The sequence below is a fragment of the Talpa occidentalis genome, unplaced genomic scaffold, assembly GCF_014898055.3.
Source record: "Talpa occidentalis isolate TD23 unplaced genomic scaffold, MPIMG_talOcc4v2.1 talOcc4.14, whole genome shotgun sequence".
NCBI classification, from domain to species: Eukaryota; Metazoa; Chordata; class Mammalia; order Eulipotyphla; family Talpidae; genus Talpa; species Talpa occidentalis.
This window is the reverse complement of record NW_023601433.1, coordinates 17,064,353-17,080,933: the sequence shown is the minus strand read 5'-3', so window position 1 is coordinate 17,080,933 and position 16,581 is coordinate 17,064,353. Positions and strand designations below refer to the sequence as shown.

Genomic DNA, 16,581 nt, shown 5'->3' with positions numbered 1-16,581 from the left:
CTCACAGTTCTGGAGTCTAGGAATCTAAAAATGCAGGAGCTCAGCAGTGCTCCCTCTAAGACTCTGGGTAGACTCCTCCCTTGCCCCTTCCTGCCATCTAGTTGGGGCCAGCAAAGGCCTGGGCATTCCTTGGCTTGCAGCTGCCTCACTCCAGTGTTGCCCTCCTGAGACACTTGGCCATCTCCTCCCTGTGTCTCCTCTTCTTACGAGGAGGATGCCAGTCATTTGCATTCAGGACCCACACTACACTAGAGTGACCTCATTTTAAGAGAACAGTTAACAGAACATCTACAATAAGGTCATACCCTGAGGACTGGCGGTTAGGACTTTAGCTTATCTTTTTTTGGGGAGATACAGCTAGACTCACTCTGTGTGTGTGTGTGTGTGTGTGTGTGTGTGTGTGTGTTTACCTGTCTGTCACTGTCTTTACATTAAAACCACAAATTCATGCTAGTATCGTCAGCTCTGGTTCAGCACCACAGAGTTCATTCTAATATTCTCACTTTCCACTTTCGTAACTTCCTTCAACTTTGTATTGTTTCTTGTTTCACTGTTCTTAGCCTAATTATTCATTTGCTTATTTCTAGAAAATGTAAAATATAGTTTCAGAATTACTAATCCTTACCACTGAACACAAACCTACTAACTAGAGTTCAAAATTTCCAATTTTTTTTTCCTTTAGACTGGGAATATAAATAGTCAAAATATGGTGTATAAAAGGAGGAATATGGTGTTTTGGGAGGAATAGGGTTTGGATTGACTCTCTCAAACAACTGAAAAACTGAAAAAAAATTTTCAGACGTTGGGCGTTTCTCTAAGGGAATAGAAACAAATGGATTGACCCTGTGATTTTTCTGGCTCTGTGCCCAGAAGTGTCTTTGGGCTGTGATGTGGAAGTGGGAGCATTCATCCACAGCTTGGAAGTCTTGCTTGGAGATTTGCAAGATGGCTTGGAAATCGGGGACACTGGGACAACTGGAATTAGAGGACTGACTGAGTATGGGAGAGAAGAGAGCTGCCCAGGGAAATGGCTCCCCAAACAAAAAGGGACCCTTTAGTCTGTTTGAATGTTGTGCTGTGGGTTGTGATTCAGGAGGCAGGACAGAGAACAGCTCTGAATAATCCCCAGAGCTCACTGCCAGCAAGACCTCATTGATTACTCAACCTTTAGTAAAACTGCCAGGAGGGCCCATCTTCTGCTAGCCTGAGGACAGTGGCTACTGTGCCCACCCCCAATACCTCATGAAAGGATTCACCTGATGGGCATGTAATCTAGCAGCCAGCCTGCTCCCCAAACCTCAACACTCTTCAAAGGATAAGAACCAAATCCAGACACTTGACATCATGATGCTCAGCCTGCTGGTCGCTCCACAGATACGCACGTTCATTTCATGCATCAGCAATATTTTAAGTTACATCCCTTCTTTATATATTAAAGTGCAATGTGTTCTTCATGGATTTTAATAGTTTGCAAATCCAAATGTTTTTATTCTACTTCTTTGTAAAAGTTTTATATTTAAATGAACATTTCCAGTTTGAAAATGTTAGCCATCTGGGTGTTCCTGCTTTAAAATCCAAGCTTTATTTTTCAGTGGATTCTAATCTGTTATCATGCTGCAGTGCCTGAGTGAATGTGGTTATAAACACTTTGCTCGTTCTTCCTGTTAACTGGCCATCGATGTCCACCTCAGCCCTCCTGATCCTTTCCTGCAGGGCCACACCTGGAGGACCTGCAAGCCAAGTGCTTGGTCCTCACCACTCATCAAAAGGGCTGGTTTGGGCCTCCCCGGTGGCGCAGTGGTTGAGCGCGGGGTTGCGAAGCTGCCCGCAGCCTTTGCAGCACCAGTTTGATCCCCGGCTGCTCCCTGCCACCGGAGGAGGGTTCCACATGGCTTGCAGACCTCTCCTGCTGCCCGCTGCTCCCCTCAGCAGTATACCTCGGTCATTCTGCATGCTCTGCTCCCTGCTCTGGCTCTGGTGAATTCTCTCACCCTCCCGCGCTTCTGACTGTACCCAGTGCTTGTATAAATAAATAAATCTTTTTAAAAAAAAAAAAAAAAAAAAAAGGGCTGGTTTATACTTGAAATGGGTCTGGTACCAACAGAGCAGACTTTCTCCTGAGTTGGGGGACAATGTTTACATGGCAGAAGGACCATTGTGTTCTCATTGTGATTCTGAAGTTTTAAATACACTTAAGATATTCAAAATACTTATATCTAATTCATTCTAATTTTGATTTCCTAAAATTTTCCTGTGTGATGATCATATTAGTTAACTGAGAGCAAGATTTAATTGATGGGTCATGGAGAAGTACAGAATTTTGAAGAACAACTATTAAATTTTTGGTTTTCTTTTGAAAAAAATCTTTTCTGTTTAGGTTTGTTCGGACAGTATTACCATTTTCTCAAGAATTTCAAAGAGATAAACAGCCTAATGCACAGCCTCAGTATTTGCATGGATCAAAGGTAGGTTCTTCATTTTCATGTCAGTTTTTAAGCTCACAATGAAGTGTGTTTTGAAGTTTAGTTTAAATGAGTTTAGTGGTAATAATTTAAATGTACCCTGCCATGTATTTAATGCTATTTTTTCCTTCCTTTCCATTACCTCCTTAAAAGGTAATATTGAGCTGGACAGCTGCCAGCCATGTGGGGAGTAGCAAACCAGGTTCAGCCTCACCCGGGCACTAAAGTGAGTGAGATTGTTAGGACATTTCAAAGTTTAAAAACATCAAGCTAAGAAATAAGAAAGTATGTGGGAGGGCCTCCCCGGTGGCGCAGCGGTTGAGCGCTGGGTTGCGAAGCTGCCCGCGGCCTCTGCGATGCCGGTTCGATCCCCGGCTGCTCCCCGGCCACCTGAGGAGGGTCCTACATGGCGCGCAGACCTCTCCTGCCGCCCGCTGCTCCCCTCAGCAGTGTACTTCGGTCCTTCTGCCTGCTCTGCTCCCCGCTCTGGCTCTGGTGAATCCTCTCACCCTCCCGCGCTTCTGACTGTACCCAGTGCATGTATAAACAAAACAAACAAACAAATAAATAAATAAATAAAACATGCCTCTATAAAAAAAAAAAAAAAATTTAAAAAAAAAATTAAAAAAAAAAAAAAAAAAAAGTATGTGGAAGAGTCTCAGCCACATCTGCGACAAGATACACCAGGGCAGTCCCTCCAGGTGCAAGGAGAGGCACAGGAAAGCACTGGGGACATTCTGCATCCACAGTGAGACTTGTGCAGGTTAAAACCACACAGCCTGTCTAGAAAGATAAGACAGGGCTCCAGGCTGAGGGTGACTGGATCTGTAACTACTAAGATAATACTACGGGTTAATATTATTAGTACTTTAGGCATTCTTACAACTTAATAAGACAGGGACAGACATTGTGTAATAAAAAGAGGACAGATGCAAAGCAGAGTAAAATATACAGTAAAATTCTGACTAGTCTCTGGCCAGCTGTGTCTGCAGGTTGCTCTGCCGCCCCTGCCTCCAGCATCTGGGCTCTGATGTCCTCCTAGTGCATCTGCCATCCATCTTGGGCACAGTCTCACCACCCTTTATAAGCTAATATGCCCGTGTGAAGTGTTCAGCCTGTCAGCCTAGAAGAAAAGGGCAGGTGTCATCGTTGGAGGAACAAGCTGGAGTGTTGAGTAGAGGGTGATGGGGGTGGGTGGGAAACCAGTGTTAGTGGAAATAGAAACTGCTTATTTTGCAAGGACACATGGAACTTCAAGCTGGAAGTGATACTATTTATTTGCCGACCTTGGGAGGCCCTGTGTGCTCTGCGTGGTGTCTGGTCCTTCATGCACCCTGTTAGGCCCCCTGGGGCCTGTGTCCACTGCCCTTTCGAGGGTTTCATGAGCCATGGTGAATGCAAAGACAGAAGAGTCAGGGTTCTCAAGAGGTCATAATTCTTGCCCAGACTATGTATTATTAGGAATCTCTGCTCTGTATTCTTGCTTTAAAAAGTGTGGGGACTGCCCAGGCTCTGCTAGGAGGCAGCAGGCAGGCCTCCAAGGCCCAGATCAGCTGAGAGGGAGGTGTGGGGACTGGGAGGGTTGGAGGAAGAATTGAGGGATGAAACTGCTTCCATTTGGGGGGTTTTGTGTTTGTTTGTTTGTTTGTTTCTTTTTAAGATTTATTTATGCATACAAGATTTGGAGTACAGACCAGAGGTTGGGGGATGAGAGGATTCACCAGAGACAGAGTGGGGAACAGAACAGGCGGATCGACTAAAATACACTGCTGAGGGGAACAGCAGGCAAGACAGGAAATGTCTGCTGCGCCATGTGGGTAGCTCCCTGGCTGGAGATCGAACTCGTGCTACAGAGGCTGCAGATAGCTTAATAGTGCTGCATCTTAGCCCCTTGCGCCACCAGGGAGGCCCCTGTCTGGGATTTGAACAACTGTTTTCAAGAAGAGCAACCATCACTGTCCCATCTGCCGTGTTCTGGGACTGAGTGTCTTTTTTCTAATATTAAGTAATGTTTTTGTACGATGACTAAGTTCCAGTCACGGTCTCAGGGCTCACTCCCCTAGGACGGGGAGTCCCAGACTCAAGTCATCTGTGCCCTGCAAATGGCTGTCCAGGAGTCAGAATATCCAGACCGGACGTTGGGCTGGTGGTCAGCACAGCAGGAAGGGGAGGGAGGAGGCAGGAGCTGGAGATGTGTGGGCAGGAGCTTCCTGTCCCAGCCCCTTCTTCCCTTCCCTTGTACTCAGTTCCCCAGGAGCAGCTGCTCAGAGACAGGAGGTGGGAAGGAAAGCTCCTGGCTCACTACTGCCACTTGAGGGGCCCGGGGTCAGACAGGTGAGGGTGGGGCTGGAAGCCCAGGCAGTTAACAGACTTTGCCTCTTCCCCACACCCAGGTGACTTTCACTCTGTGGTCCCGAAGAAAAACCCATTCTCATGGCCTGGGTGCCTATAGTTGAGTGAAACTAACATTAGGGACAAACCTGGGATTCCCACCCGCCCCCTTTCCAGTGTGGGGAGGGCATGACAGAGGACATAGATGGGGAGCTAAGGGCTGCCAGCCACACACAGTGCACACCAGGACACTTTCTAAGGTACCAGCTGGATCTAAGAAGTAGAAAAAATATTTCTACCGCATTCTTCTCTAATCCTCTGTTCCTTAGAGGAGGAAGCTCTTGTGCCCATTCTCTTGGTTACCTTCCCCTCCACTCCCTATAGGGGAAATTTGAACTTAGTACTGGGGGGTGCTTATGCCTTGGAAGTGGGCAAACTGCTCCAGTTCAGGCTGGTGTATCCAGGGCTGCACCCTCCTACTCCACCCCTTGCAAGGGGCATGAGTTAGAACCTTGTTTAAAGGATTAAAATAAGCTCTATCATGCCTCCCTTCTGAAGTTAAAATTTAGTGTTTTAGCTCCTTGGAACTAAAAGAAGTTTTGTGTTTTTATGAAAACATATAGACTAAGATAAGCATTTCTTGGATACCTGATAACTGGAAGATTTGGTATAAACTTGATTCAGAAATGTTTAATCCTGCCCTTCTGCATGAATGCAGAGCAAGTTTTCATTACACCCTGATAAAGTAATGATAAAGTCCGTGGGAAGGCAGAACTGAGAAGTTAGGTGGTTCTTCCTGCTCTGCTTCCTGCTTCCTCCCCTTCACACCTTCCCCTTTATACCCCGCCCCCCAGCATTTGGAGAGGGTCACAAGGAGTCATGAAGCATTGACCTTTGAGCAAAGGTCTATCCTGGTGATTTACCCTGGGTCTGCACAGCACCTGGGCAAGGGGTTTGAGGCCAGCACCCCCAGGTTTCTAGAGGGGTGCATTCCTGGGAAGGGGGGCTCATGGGGTTGGTTCTGAATGGGTTCCCCACCAGCACTGATGTATCTGTGTGTTCACTGTGGTGCTAAAGGCTCAGGGAACACCTTTTCATTCTGCAGGGTTTTCCTCCAGGAAGCAGACAGCCAGGTTTCTGCTTACAGGAAGTTGCTGCAGTGAGCCCCCAGTTCCTGGGGGGCCTGGGTACATGTTCACAACTGTGTGTACCTGGAGGCATCTACAGAGCAGGTGCTGATTTCAGGGAAAAGAAAGATGAACTGAATTGCATTTCATTGTTACTTTAAAGCAACTACCTATGACTGAACTTGAACTTCAAAGATGTAACAGATTTTAGCCTGTTTGAAAAATGTGTCATTTCTATTCTTAAAACCCAACTGGTATTTTTGTTAGATTGTTTGAACTTGAACAGAAGTTCAGCTGAGTGACATTCACATTGCCATGCATTTTATGCATGTCATCTGATACTTCTTAAAGAAAAAGGCAGGGTGCCCAAACATGGTGTCAGAGTTGAGCAGTGTATGTGAGGCAGATACAGAGAAGGTTTTCGGACCACAACAAAATCACACTAGAAATCAGTGACAAAAAGATAACAAGGAAATCAAATACTTGGAAATTAACATACTTCTAAATAATACATGGGTCAAATAGCGAGTCTCAAGGGAAATAAATACATTGGACTGAACAAATGTAAATACCACATATCAGAATTTGTGGGATGCAGTGAAAGAAGCGCTGAGGAGGGAGATAAATACTTACTGTCTTTTTTCTGTTTTTAGCAAGCTGTTTTTCATAACTGCTTGAAGACAAACCTGGCAGGGAGGGCAGCCTTAGACATAAGTTCTCTGGATTCCTCCACTGCAGGGCTCTGTGTGTTGAATGTGACCTGGGAACAGTGGTCTTCATCTTCACGTGTGCAGGGACTGTGTTGAAAGCTGGAGGTTTCATCAGGCGCTTTTGTTCTCTGTCCCCAGGCTCTGAACCTGGCTTACTCCAGCATTTATGGCAGCTACCGGAACTTTGTGGGGCCTCCACACTTCCAGGTCATCTGTAGGCTGCTGGGCTACCAGGGCATCGCCGTGGTCATGGAGGAACTGCTCAAGGTTGTCAAGAGCCTGGTACGTGTCCCATGAGTGCCCTTCCTCCACCACAAAGCTTTGGATTTATCAGAGTGAGGGGGCAGGGAACAGGCCAGACTTCTCTGTGATCTTCTAACTGATGAAGGGTCCCTTTTTTTTTTTTTTTTTTTTGTAATTTAAATTTTTTTTTTCCATTTTTTTTATTTTAACATTGAAGGGGCTCATTTTAACTCTTAAGTGCTTCTGATCCTAAATCATTTGTTTTTTTCCTCCATCTTTCTTAGTTCATGAGAACGGATCCATGTTATTTTCATTCAGACAAGTTAACCACAATATTGCCTTACTTGTAAGAAAAGACTGCATTTTTACATAGAAGTATCTCCCCTCCTACCCTTCCCCCACTTTTCTGAAGAAACACTGCTGTTGCCCAGACTTGTCAAAAAAAACTGTGCTCTAGAGATAGAAGGTAGAAACCAGGCTGCATTTCAGTCAGCGAGTGCATAGAAGGAGACATTTCTGGGAAGATTCCCATTTCCATTTCTGAAATATCAGTTTTCTTAAAACACAGATTTCAAAGAAATACCTTTGCTGAGGGAAATGGAGCAGTACACACGGAGCTCTGAGCTGTTTCTGGGGAAGGGGTAGGTGGTTGGGCAGGGGGCTGCTGCTGGCAAAGCGTCTGACCTCAGCACAGCTGACTGGCGTTGATGAGGTGGACGACGTGTGCCCCTTGCCTGGGGGCCAAGCGTTAGGTCATGAGCCGAGGAGTCAGACACTCCTCTGTTTGACTTTAGGTTGAGGTCAGAAGTTATGTGTAGAAATTTTTTTTTAAGATTTATTTTTATTTATTTATGTATAGAAGAACTGGGGTGTAGGCAAGAGGTATGAGGGGTGAGAGGATTCACCAGAGACAGATTGGGGAGCAGAACAGGCAGACTGACTGAAACCCACTGCTGAGGGGAGCAGCAGGCGAGACAGGAGAGGTCTGCTGTGCCATGTGGGTCCCTGGCTGGGGATCGAACTCATGTCATGCCACAGTGGATATGATAGCTTGATAGCGCTGAGACTTTAACCCTGTGCCACCACGGAGGCCCCTTAGAAATCTCTTAAGTCTTTTTGAAAAGGGAAAGAGAATCATTTCTAGATTTTTTTTAAAGATTTATTTATTTATTTATACAAGGACTGGGTACAGTCAGAAGCGTGGGAGGGTGAGAGAATTCGCCAGAGCGGGGAACAGAACAGGCAGACTGACGAAATACACTGCTGAGGAGCGCAGCGAGCACGGCTGGAGAGGTCTGTCGCACCATGCGGGACCCTCGCCAGTGGCCGGGGATCGAACCGGTGCTGCAGAGGCTGCAGGAGGCTTCGCAGCCCAGCACTCAACCGTTGCGCCACCAGGGGAGACCCTAGATTTAGTCTTCTATAGGTGATTTATTTCTATTAACTAGGAGAGAACTTCATATAATCTTTGTCTTTATTTTTTTTCATTACTCATCTTTCCATGACTAAGCCCACATCTTTGACTTTATTGCCAAATATAGATTTTTCTTATCTTTCCTGTGATTCACATAGTAGCCAGGAGAAACCTTGAGACTGAATTTCTGGCAACCTCTTTAAAGCAGCTGTCCATCCAAAATGGTATGGTCATGAAGAGAGTAAAGCAAAGGCTGGTGGAATTTTGAGAAGCTTGCACATCTGTAACCATGTAGGTCAGGATCAAAAATCAATTAAAATGTAGAAGAGTTGACTCTTTGGCACAGTGGGGACTCTTTAACCACCCACACCCCCCGGCCCAGAAGGACTCCCAGCCAGAGCCTCAGTCCCCAAACACGTGGTAACTTGGAAGATGTTAGGAGCACAGGTGATGTGGTCCAAGGCTGGCACTGGACCACACCCAACAGAGGCATCTGGAACCCACAGTAGCATGTGGCTCCCCTGGGCCTCTGTGCTCATCCAAGCGCCCTGCCCACCTGCGGTCACCCCTTGCCCCCTAAAAGAGGAGGAGTGTGTTTTAGGGCGTATGGTTGGTGAGCCGTGTCGTCGCCCTGGCAGAGGTTGCTATCTGTCTGTGGGTAGGATTTCCTTTCCCAGCCAGGGCGCTTCTCAGTCCTGGTGGTGACTGTGCCCTCACCACGCGCTGGCCACAAGCTCCTGACAGTGGTGACTGGCCCTGACACCTGTGTCTCCCTCAGCTGCAAGGCACCATCCTGCAGTATGTGAAGACGCTGATGGAGGTGATGCCCAAGATCTGCCGGCTGCCCCGGCACGAGTATGGCTCTCCTGGTGAGTACAAGGGCCAGGCCCCAGCCTCCCCCTGGAGAGGGGTGAGCGTTAACAGGCCCCAGGAAAAGAAGTCAGTGCTAGGCCCATGTTGCCTGCCAAGGCTTGCGTGTACCTATCCTAGGTCATCTCAGAAAGTATCGCTCGTCATGAAATTGGGCTACAGGAACCCTGTCTCAACAAAACTGCCATTAGTTTTGTAGCTTTTTTTTTTTTCTTTTAAATGTTCATTGAAATTTTTTTTTTTTTTAAAGATTTATTTATTTATTTATACAAGCACTGGGTACAGTCAGAAGCACGGGAGGGTGAGAGAATTCACTGGAGCCAGAGCGGGGAGCAGAACAGGCAGACTGACGAAATACACTGCTGAGGGGAGCAGCGGGCGCGGCAGGAGAGGTCTGCGCGCCTGGAGTCTCATTTATTCTTGTAATGGGGTGCCTCCCTGGAAGATTAATGTTAAAAGAGAAAGAGGTGTTGGAATGGAGGCCCAGTTTCAGGAAAGGTGCTGAGGTACGGGCTGTGGCCGTCTCTGAGCATCGAGGCAGGGCCCAGCGAATGTCACTTGCCCAGCACACGAGCTCCCTGTTATGGGCCCCAGCTGCCCCTTCTGCGGCTCAGCCCCGTCAAGCCTCCCCACCCCAATGGTCACTCTGCTACCACAGGCATCCTGGAGTTCTTCCACCACCAACTCAAGGACATTGTTGAGTACGCGGAGCTAAAGACGGTGTGCTTCCAGAACCTTCGGGAGGTGGGCAACGCTGTCCTCTTCTGCCTCCTCATTGAGCAGAGCCTGGTGAGTGCTCAGCCCCCAAGCCCGGGGCAGAAGGTGCTGATGTTTATAATCCTTCCGGTAAGGGCTTTTGTGTGTAAGGTGAGATGTGGAGGAAGTTTCATTTTTCTGTCTGACATAACCAGTTATTCTTCCTCCAGTGGCTGAAGGCCCCCCACCCTTTCCTTGGGGTCACCCTGTTATTTGCCTACTTTCTGTGGATCCCCTGGTCTATCTTTGGACTTTCTGCCACATCCATTGGTCCACGTGTATGTCCGCCACATAAAAACATGTTGTCTCTCTTTATGGTTCTGACACAAGTCTTTTTATTTATTTATTTATTTTAAAGATTTGTTTATTTATGCATACAAGAGCTAGGGTACAGGCCAGAGGTGTGGGGGGTGAGAGGATTCACCAGAGACAGAGTGGGGAACAGAACAGGCAGACTGACAAAATACACTGCTGAGGGAGCAGCGGGTGAGTCAGGAGAGGTCTGCTGCGCCATGTGGGTAGCTCCCTGGCTGGCCGGGGATCGAACTCATGCTGCAGAGGCTGCGGATTGCTTCACAGTGCGGTGCTTAATCCCTGGCGCCATCAGGGAGACCCACGGATGTTAGTCTAGATAACATGTTCCCTACCTTCTTCTTCATGTTTATTGCCTGTCAGTGATCTTTGCTCTGCCTGGAAAGTTTGAGAATCTTGCCAAGCGTGTTGAAAAAGCTCACTGGCACTTCAGTAAGAATCACATTGCTCCTTTAGACCTACTTGGGGAGATCTTTGCTCTGTTGCTTTGTAAAGCAGCCTCTTGTTTTCAGGGCCTCCACTTTTGGCAGAAGCAGGGGTGTGCTCTGTGCCCACCGGGGCCGGGGAGCCCTGTGCACAGTTCAGGGCATGCCAGGCCGCTGGGGCCCCAGGGGCTGGACAGGCTACCACTGGCACAGATGAAGAGGGAAAATGCGCTGGCTCACTTGTTGGGGGTCTGAGATTGGTTGTGGACACGTCCAAGAGCTGACCACCTCCCATCAGGACCTGCGTTTCTCAATTTTCTCCTGTCATGGGGTTGCTAGGCAGATCCTGTCACCATGGAGACCCCAACTGGTCCCCACCACTCCTGAACTTAGTAGTCACATGTGGGTGGTGGGTACCGTACTGGACAGCACATACAAAGAACATTTCCACCATTCCGGAGGGTTTTGTCAGACAGTGCTTCCTAGAGGGTTTCTTTACACTCAGTGCCAAGATGCGCCTTGTTCTCTGCACCAGAGGCTCATGTGCTGTGGGATAAGATTCCTCACGAGATCTCTCTCTTTGTTCTAGTCTCTAGAAGAAGTGTGTGACCTGTTGCACGCAGCCCCTTTCCAGAACATCTTGCCGCGGGTACATGTGAAAGGTGAGCGTGCCCCTCTGACCTGGAGGTACAGGTGCATGGTCTGTGCGGCCAGGGCACTGACAGCATGTTTGAGGTTGGTGCTCTTTAGCCATCACTGGGAGTAACTGGAAGAGCATCTCTAGGCCTCTTCAAATGAATGTGGAATAGCTGAAAAAAAATTTTTTTAAGATTTATTCATGCAGAGCCTCCCCGGTGGCGCAGCATTTGAGCACTGGGCTGCAAAGCTGCCCACAACCTCTGCAGCGCCAGTTCAATCCCTGGACGCCAGCGAGGGTCCCACATGGCGCGCAGACCTCTCCTGCCACCTGCTGCTCCCCTCAGCAGTGTACTTTGTCAGTCTGCCTGCTCTGTTTCCCGCTCTGGCTCTGGTGAATTCTCTCACCCTCCCACATTTCTGACTGTACCTAGTGTTTGTGTAAATAAATCTTTAAAAAAAAAAAAAGATTTATTCATGAATACAAGAACCAGGATATAGGCGAGATGTGTGGGGGGGTGAGAGGATTCACCAGAGACAGAGCGGGGAACAGAACAGGCAGACAGATGAAATACACTGCTGAGGGGAGCAGCGGGTGAGACAGGAGAGGTCTGCCGCACCATGTGAGTATCTCGCCGGCCAGTCAGGATCGAACCCGTGCTGCAGAGGCTGCAGACAGCTTCACAGCGCTGCACCCAGCCCGCTGCGCCACCAGGGAGGCCCTGGCATTGCTGAAATATTTAGGACAGAAATGCTGTCTCTTGTAAAAAAAAAAGTGGTGGCGTTGGTCATCCTGTAGGAGATGATGGGTATTGATTACTTCTGGTTTTCGATAAGTTTTGAACAGTGACTATTGAGCAGATAATCCTTTCCATCAGTTTGAATTAAAATATCGAATGAGCCAGGTCTAGAAAGGTTTTAATGTAGAGTCTGCATATACATTCACTTAAAAATTTTTCTTCATTACTTTGCTTTGATAAAATTAAACTTCTGCAATAGTTTTTCAGACACAGGAAGAGTATAAAATATGTTTTCCACTGCAGAGGGAGAGAGACTCGATGCCAAGATGAAACGACTAGAATCAAAGTACGCCCCACTGCATCTGGTCCCCCTAATCGAAAGACTGGGGACCCCTCAGGTATGCATGCCGTGACCGCTGTCACTGGCGCCATTGGGCGTCCTCATTGGGCCATGGTGGGGTTGAGGCCAGGTGTGGGGGAGGCCACACGAGGTTGGACAGGCCACTTAGCCCCATAGGCTGCTTCTCAGGGTCAGAACAGGGCCTCTTCGTGGGGTGGTTGTGATGTGTGAATGAACCAAACGTGGGAAGGGCCCGGACCATCACCTGCACTGAGGTGTACCCAATAAAGGGTATTTGTTTCTATTGTCCATTCCTTCACGACGGAAGCTTTTTCATGGGTTTTTAGGAACAGAAGAAAGTGGGTGTCTCTGAGAAAGGGGGAAGGTGTCAGGGTAGAGTCCCGCTCTCCAGTGTCACCTGTGATCCTTCAGGGTTTCTCAGCCTCAGCGCTTTTGCCCTGTTGCACCAGGTAATTCTGTGTGCGGGGGCCAGTCCTGTGGGTTGTGGGATGTCTAGCCCTGCCCCTGGCCTCTACCCATTAAATGCCACCAGACCCACGCCAGGTTGTGACAGCCAGAAATGCTTCCAGAGTGTGCCAAGTACCCCCTGGAAGCAAGATCACGCTGTTGTATTGAACAGTTTTGACTGAAAATACCCAGTCTTGTAAGACATGTAGGTAATAGCTGACATACTTATTTTGTTGGTGCTTGTTTCTGTAAATCCTTTTCTGCAAGTAGAGATAGTTTCATGTTGAGTCAGAGACAGGACTGGAGTAGTGTGGTTCCAGCTCTTCAGCTTCCTCCCATGATCCATAATGTTCCATCCCTCATGCAGCAAATTGCAATAGCAAGAGAGGGGGACTTGCTGACCAAGGAGCGCCTCTGCTGCGGCCTGTCCATGTTTGAGGTCATCCTGACTCGCATCCGGACCTTCCTGGACGACCCCATCTGGCGCGGGCCCCTGCCCAGCAACGGGGTCATGCATGTGGACGAGTGCGTCGAGTTCCACAGACTGTGGAGCGCCATGCAGTTTGTCTACTGCATCCCTGTGGGGACACACGAGTTCACGGTCGAGTGAGTGGGTGTTCCTGGGGGCGGGCAGCAGCGGGCATTAGGCTAACAGAAGACCACATTCCTCTGGAAATGGGCCAGAAACTTGCTGAGCTGCTTTAAACCACTTCAGAGCAGTTCTTGCTTGACATCCCAAATGTGGCACAGGACTAAGCTTCTAGGAATCTCTGAAGCCAGGGAAACTTAAGCAAGTCGGGTGTGCGTTTTTGTGGAAGGAAAGTCCACACCTTCATGAAGTTAGTCATGGAGGGTCCATGATCTAAAGAAAGTTCAGGAAACAGTGCACCAGGAGGACCCCCTCGAGGTATTTACCAAACCAAGGACCACCACCGGCTGCTCAGCTTCCCCTTCCTGGCCCTTCCCAGCGGCTGCAGGGACTGGCGTGGGGGCGAGTGGCCTCTGGCTGACGGCTGGAGACGGACTCGTGAAAGACTTTGACTTTTTCTTAATCGCCATTTCGATTGCTCGTTTCCAGGCAGTGCTTCGGCGACGGGCTGCACTGGGCGGGCTGCATGATCATCGTCCTGCTGGGGCAGCAGCGGCGCTTTGCTGTGCTGGATTTCTGCTACCATTTACTTAAAGTCCAGAAACACGACGGCAAGGATGAGATTATCAAAAACGTGGTATGTGGAAGTTTCACCGAAGAGCTTGCCTTTTATTTATAGAAGTTAAAGTTTTCCTGGGGATGTTTGCCATCGCAGTTACAGAAGGTGCTGGCAGCTGACATTTTCTTCTCATTCACAAAATGATACTAACCGGAAGGGGTGGGTAAAGCAGGCTGGCGGGTAATGTATTCGTCGTTCTATTTTTCCTTTTCAAGGTACATAGATCTGTCCCACTTCATTTTTTCTTCAAAGATTTATTTTTATTTATTTATGCATACAAGAGCTGGGGTGCGGGTCAGAGTGCAGGGGGTGAGAGGACTCACCAGAGACAAGAGTGGGGAGCAGAACAGGCAGACTGACTGAAATACACTGCTGAGAGTCAGGGTGCTCCCCTTTATAGAGCTGTCCAGCATCTGCCTTCTCAGATGATGACATTCTATTGTAGTCTTCGGGCTTCCTTTGTTTCAGCCAGAGTGTTTTTTAACTGCTTTTAAAATAACGTGTGTCTTTTTGTGTATTCTTTGTAATTGTATTCAAGAAAATACTCAGCTATTATCTTTTCAAATATTTTAGCCTTTCTTGTTTTGGGACTTGACGATTAGACATGTTAGATCTTATTCTGGTCTTCACATCTCTCACCCTAGCGTAGCAATTTTCTATTACCCCCATAACAACTCTCCACAGACTTAGTGATTAAAAACACATCCACGTATTGGGCCTCCCTGGTGGTGCAGCGGTTGAGCGCTGGGTTGCGAAGCTGCCCGCAGCCTCTGCAGCGCCGGTTCGATCCCCGGCTGCTCCCCGGCCACCAGAGGAGGGTCCCACATGGCGCGCAGACTTCTCCTGCTGCCTGCTGCTCCCCTCAGCAGTGTACTTCGGTCCTTCTGCCTGCTCTGCTCCCCGCTCTAGCTCTGGTGAATTTTCTCACCCTCCCGCGCTTCTTACTATACCCAGTGTTTTTATAAATAATAAATAAATAAATCTTAAAAAAAAAAAACACACCCATGTATTAACTCAGTTTCTCTGGGCAAAAGTCTGGGTACAACCTGGCTCTGGGGCTTCCCTGCTTATCGTCTCAAATGGCCAAAATCAGTGTCCATGGGGCTCCTGGAGGCTACCAGCCCATTCAGGTGGGTGGCTGAATCCAGCTCCCTGGCAGTGGGAGGATGGAGGCCATTTCCTGGCTGGCTGTTAGCCCACATCACTTCTCTTGCTTCTTGTCCCGCTTCTGCTAGAGGAAGTTCTCTGCTCATGGGATGAGTGGATCCGCCTGGGTAATCCAGCATACGCTCCCAATCTTAAAATCCATAACCTGGGCCTCCCTGGTGACGCAGGGGTTAAAGTCTCAGTGCTGTCAAGCTATCGGCAGCCACTGAGGCATGAGGCATGAGTTCTATCCCCAGCCAGGAAGCTGACCCGTATGGCACAGCAGACCTCTCCTATGTTGCCCTCAGCAGTGTATTTCAGTAGATCTGCCTGTTCTGCTCCCCACTCTGTCTCTGGTGAATCCTCTCATCCCCCACACCTCTGGCCTGTACCCCAGTTCTTGTATGCATAAATAAACAAACCTTAAAAAAAATAAATAAAATCCACCACGTTAACCACATCTGCAAAGTCTCTTCCCTTTGTGAGAATGTGAAGGTTAACATTCACAAGCCCCAGGGGTTAGGGCACAGACATCTTTGAGGGGCCATTTTCTCTCTCACACCTTTTCCTTGACTCTCTGGGCTGTACCAAGTACCTTCTTCAGGTAGCTAATGATTTTAAAGATTTGATTGGGTTCTTCTTCAAATCTTAATTGATAATTTTATCTTCACTGAAGGTATCTCTTTTTTATTTCCTTTATTTTATATTCTTTTTTTTTGTGTGTGTGGGACCCTCGCCTGCAGCCGGGGAACGAACCGGCGCTGCAGACTGCGGGCAGCCTCGCAGCCCAGCGCTCAACCTCTGCGCCACCAGGGGAGGCCCCCTATTTTATATTCTAACCTTTAATTCTGGTAGGGTTACCTAAAACTCTTAAGTTTTGTTTTTTGTGGTTTTTTTAGACTATTTGATTGAACTTAATTTGCTTTTCTCTGATTACTTTCACTTATGTTTCATCTACGGGGGCTGTTAGTAACCTGGGGCCACTTTAGCCTAATTAGAGGGTTCTAGCTCTCTGAGGAGTTTGCATGTGTTGTCCGTCTTGCTCAGGCAGGGCCCGGAGAGCTCTGCGGGCCCTGCTGCTGTGGGAACCCGTGCCTGAGGAAGTCCTGGCTTCTGCTCTACCTCCTGCGTATCCTTTTAGAAAACCACGTGTTTTTTGGTTTTTGCTGTTCTGTGTATGTGTTCTTTACCCTGTTCTATTATAGGACAATCTGTCAAAACATCCTAAGTAAACCGAGCACTGAAACTTAGTTTACTGGTTTTTCCCCACTGACCACATTATCGTAATCTTCCCAGCTTTTAGCACAGGTTCTTAATACCCATTTGTTGAATGAGTAAGGCTGTATAAATGGGACAAACAAGACTCTCCAGTTAGTAGCATGAAACCAACAGA

The 16,581-nt window shown here is 48.1% G+C and overlaps 1 protein-coding gene across 3 annotated transcripts in view; it reads left to right on the top strand.

The window, feature by feature from the left end:
• CYFIP1 (cytoplasmic FMR1 interacting protein 1) overlaps positions 1-16,581 on the top strand; it is an 84,975-nt gene that overhangs the window by 66,852 nt on the left and 1,542 nt on the right. For all 3 annotated transcript variants that reach the window (XM_037510147.2, XM_054694807.1, XM_037510146.2), the window contains exons 23-30: positions 2,378-2,465; positions 6,769-6,912; positions 9,066-9,156; positions 9,816-9,946; positions 11,240-11,312; positions 12,330-12,424; positions 13,202-13,440; positions 13,913-14,060. In XM_037510147.2, coding sequence (XP_037366044.1) covers positions 2,378-2,465; positions 6,769-6,912; positions 9,066-9,156; positions 9,816-9,946; positions 11,240-11,312; positions 12,330-12,424; positions 13,202-13,440; positions 13,913-14,060 — 1,009 coding nt within the window. The remainder of the gene's footprint in view (positions 1-2,377; positions 2,466-6,768; positions 6,913-9,065; positions 9,157-9,815; positions 9,947-11,239; positions 11,313-12,329; positions 12,425-13,201; positions 13,441-13,912; positions 14,061-16,581) is intronic.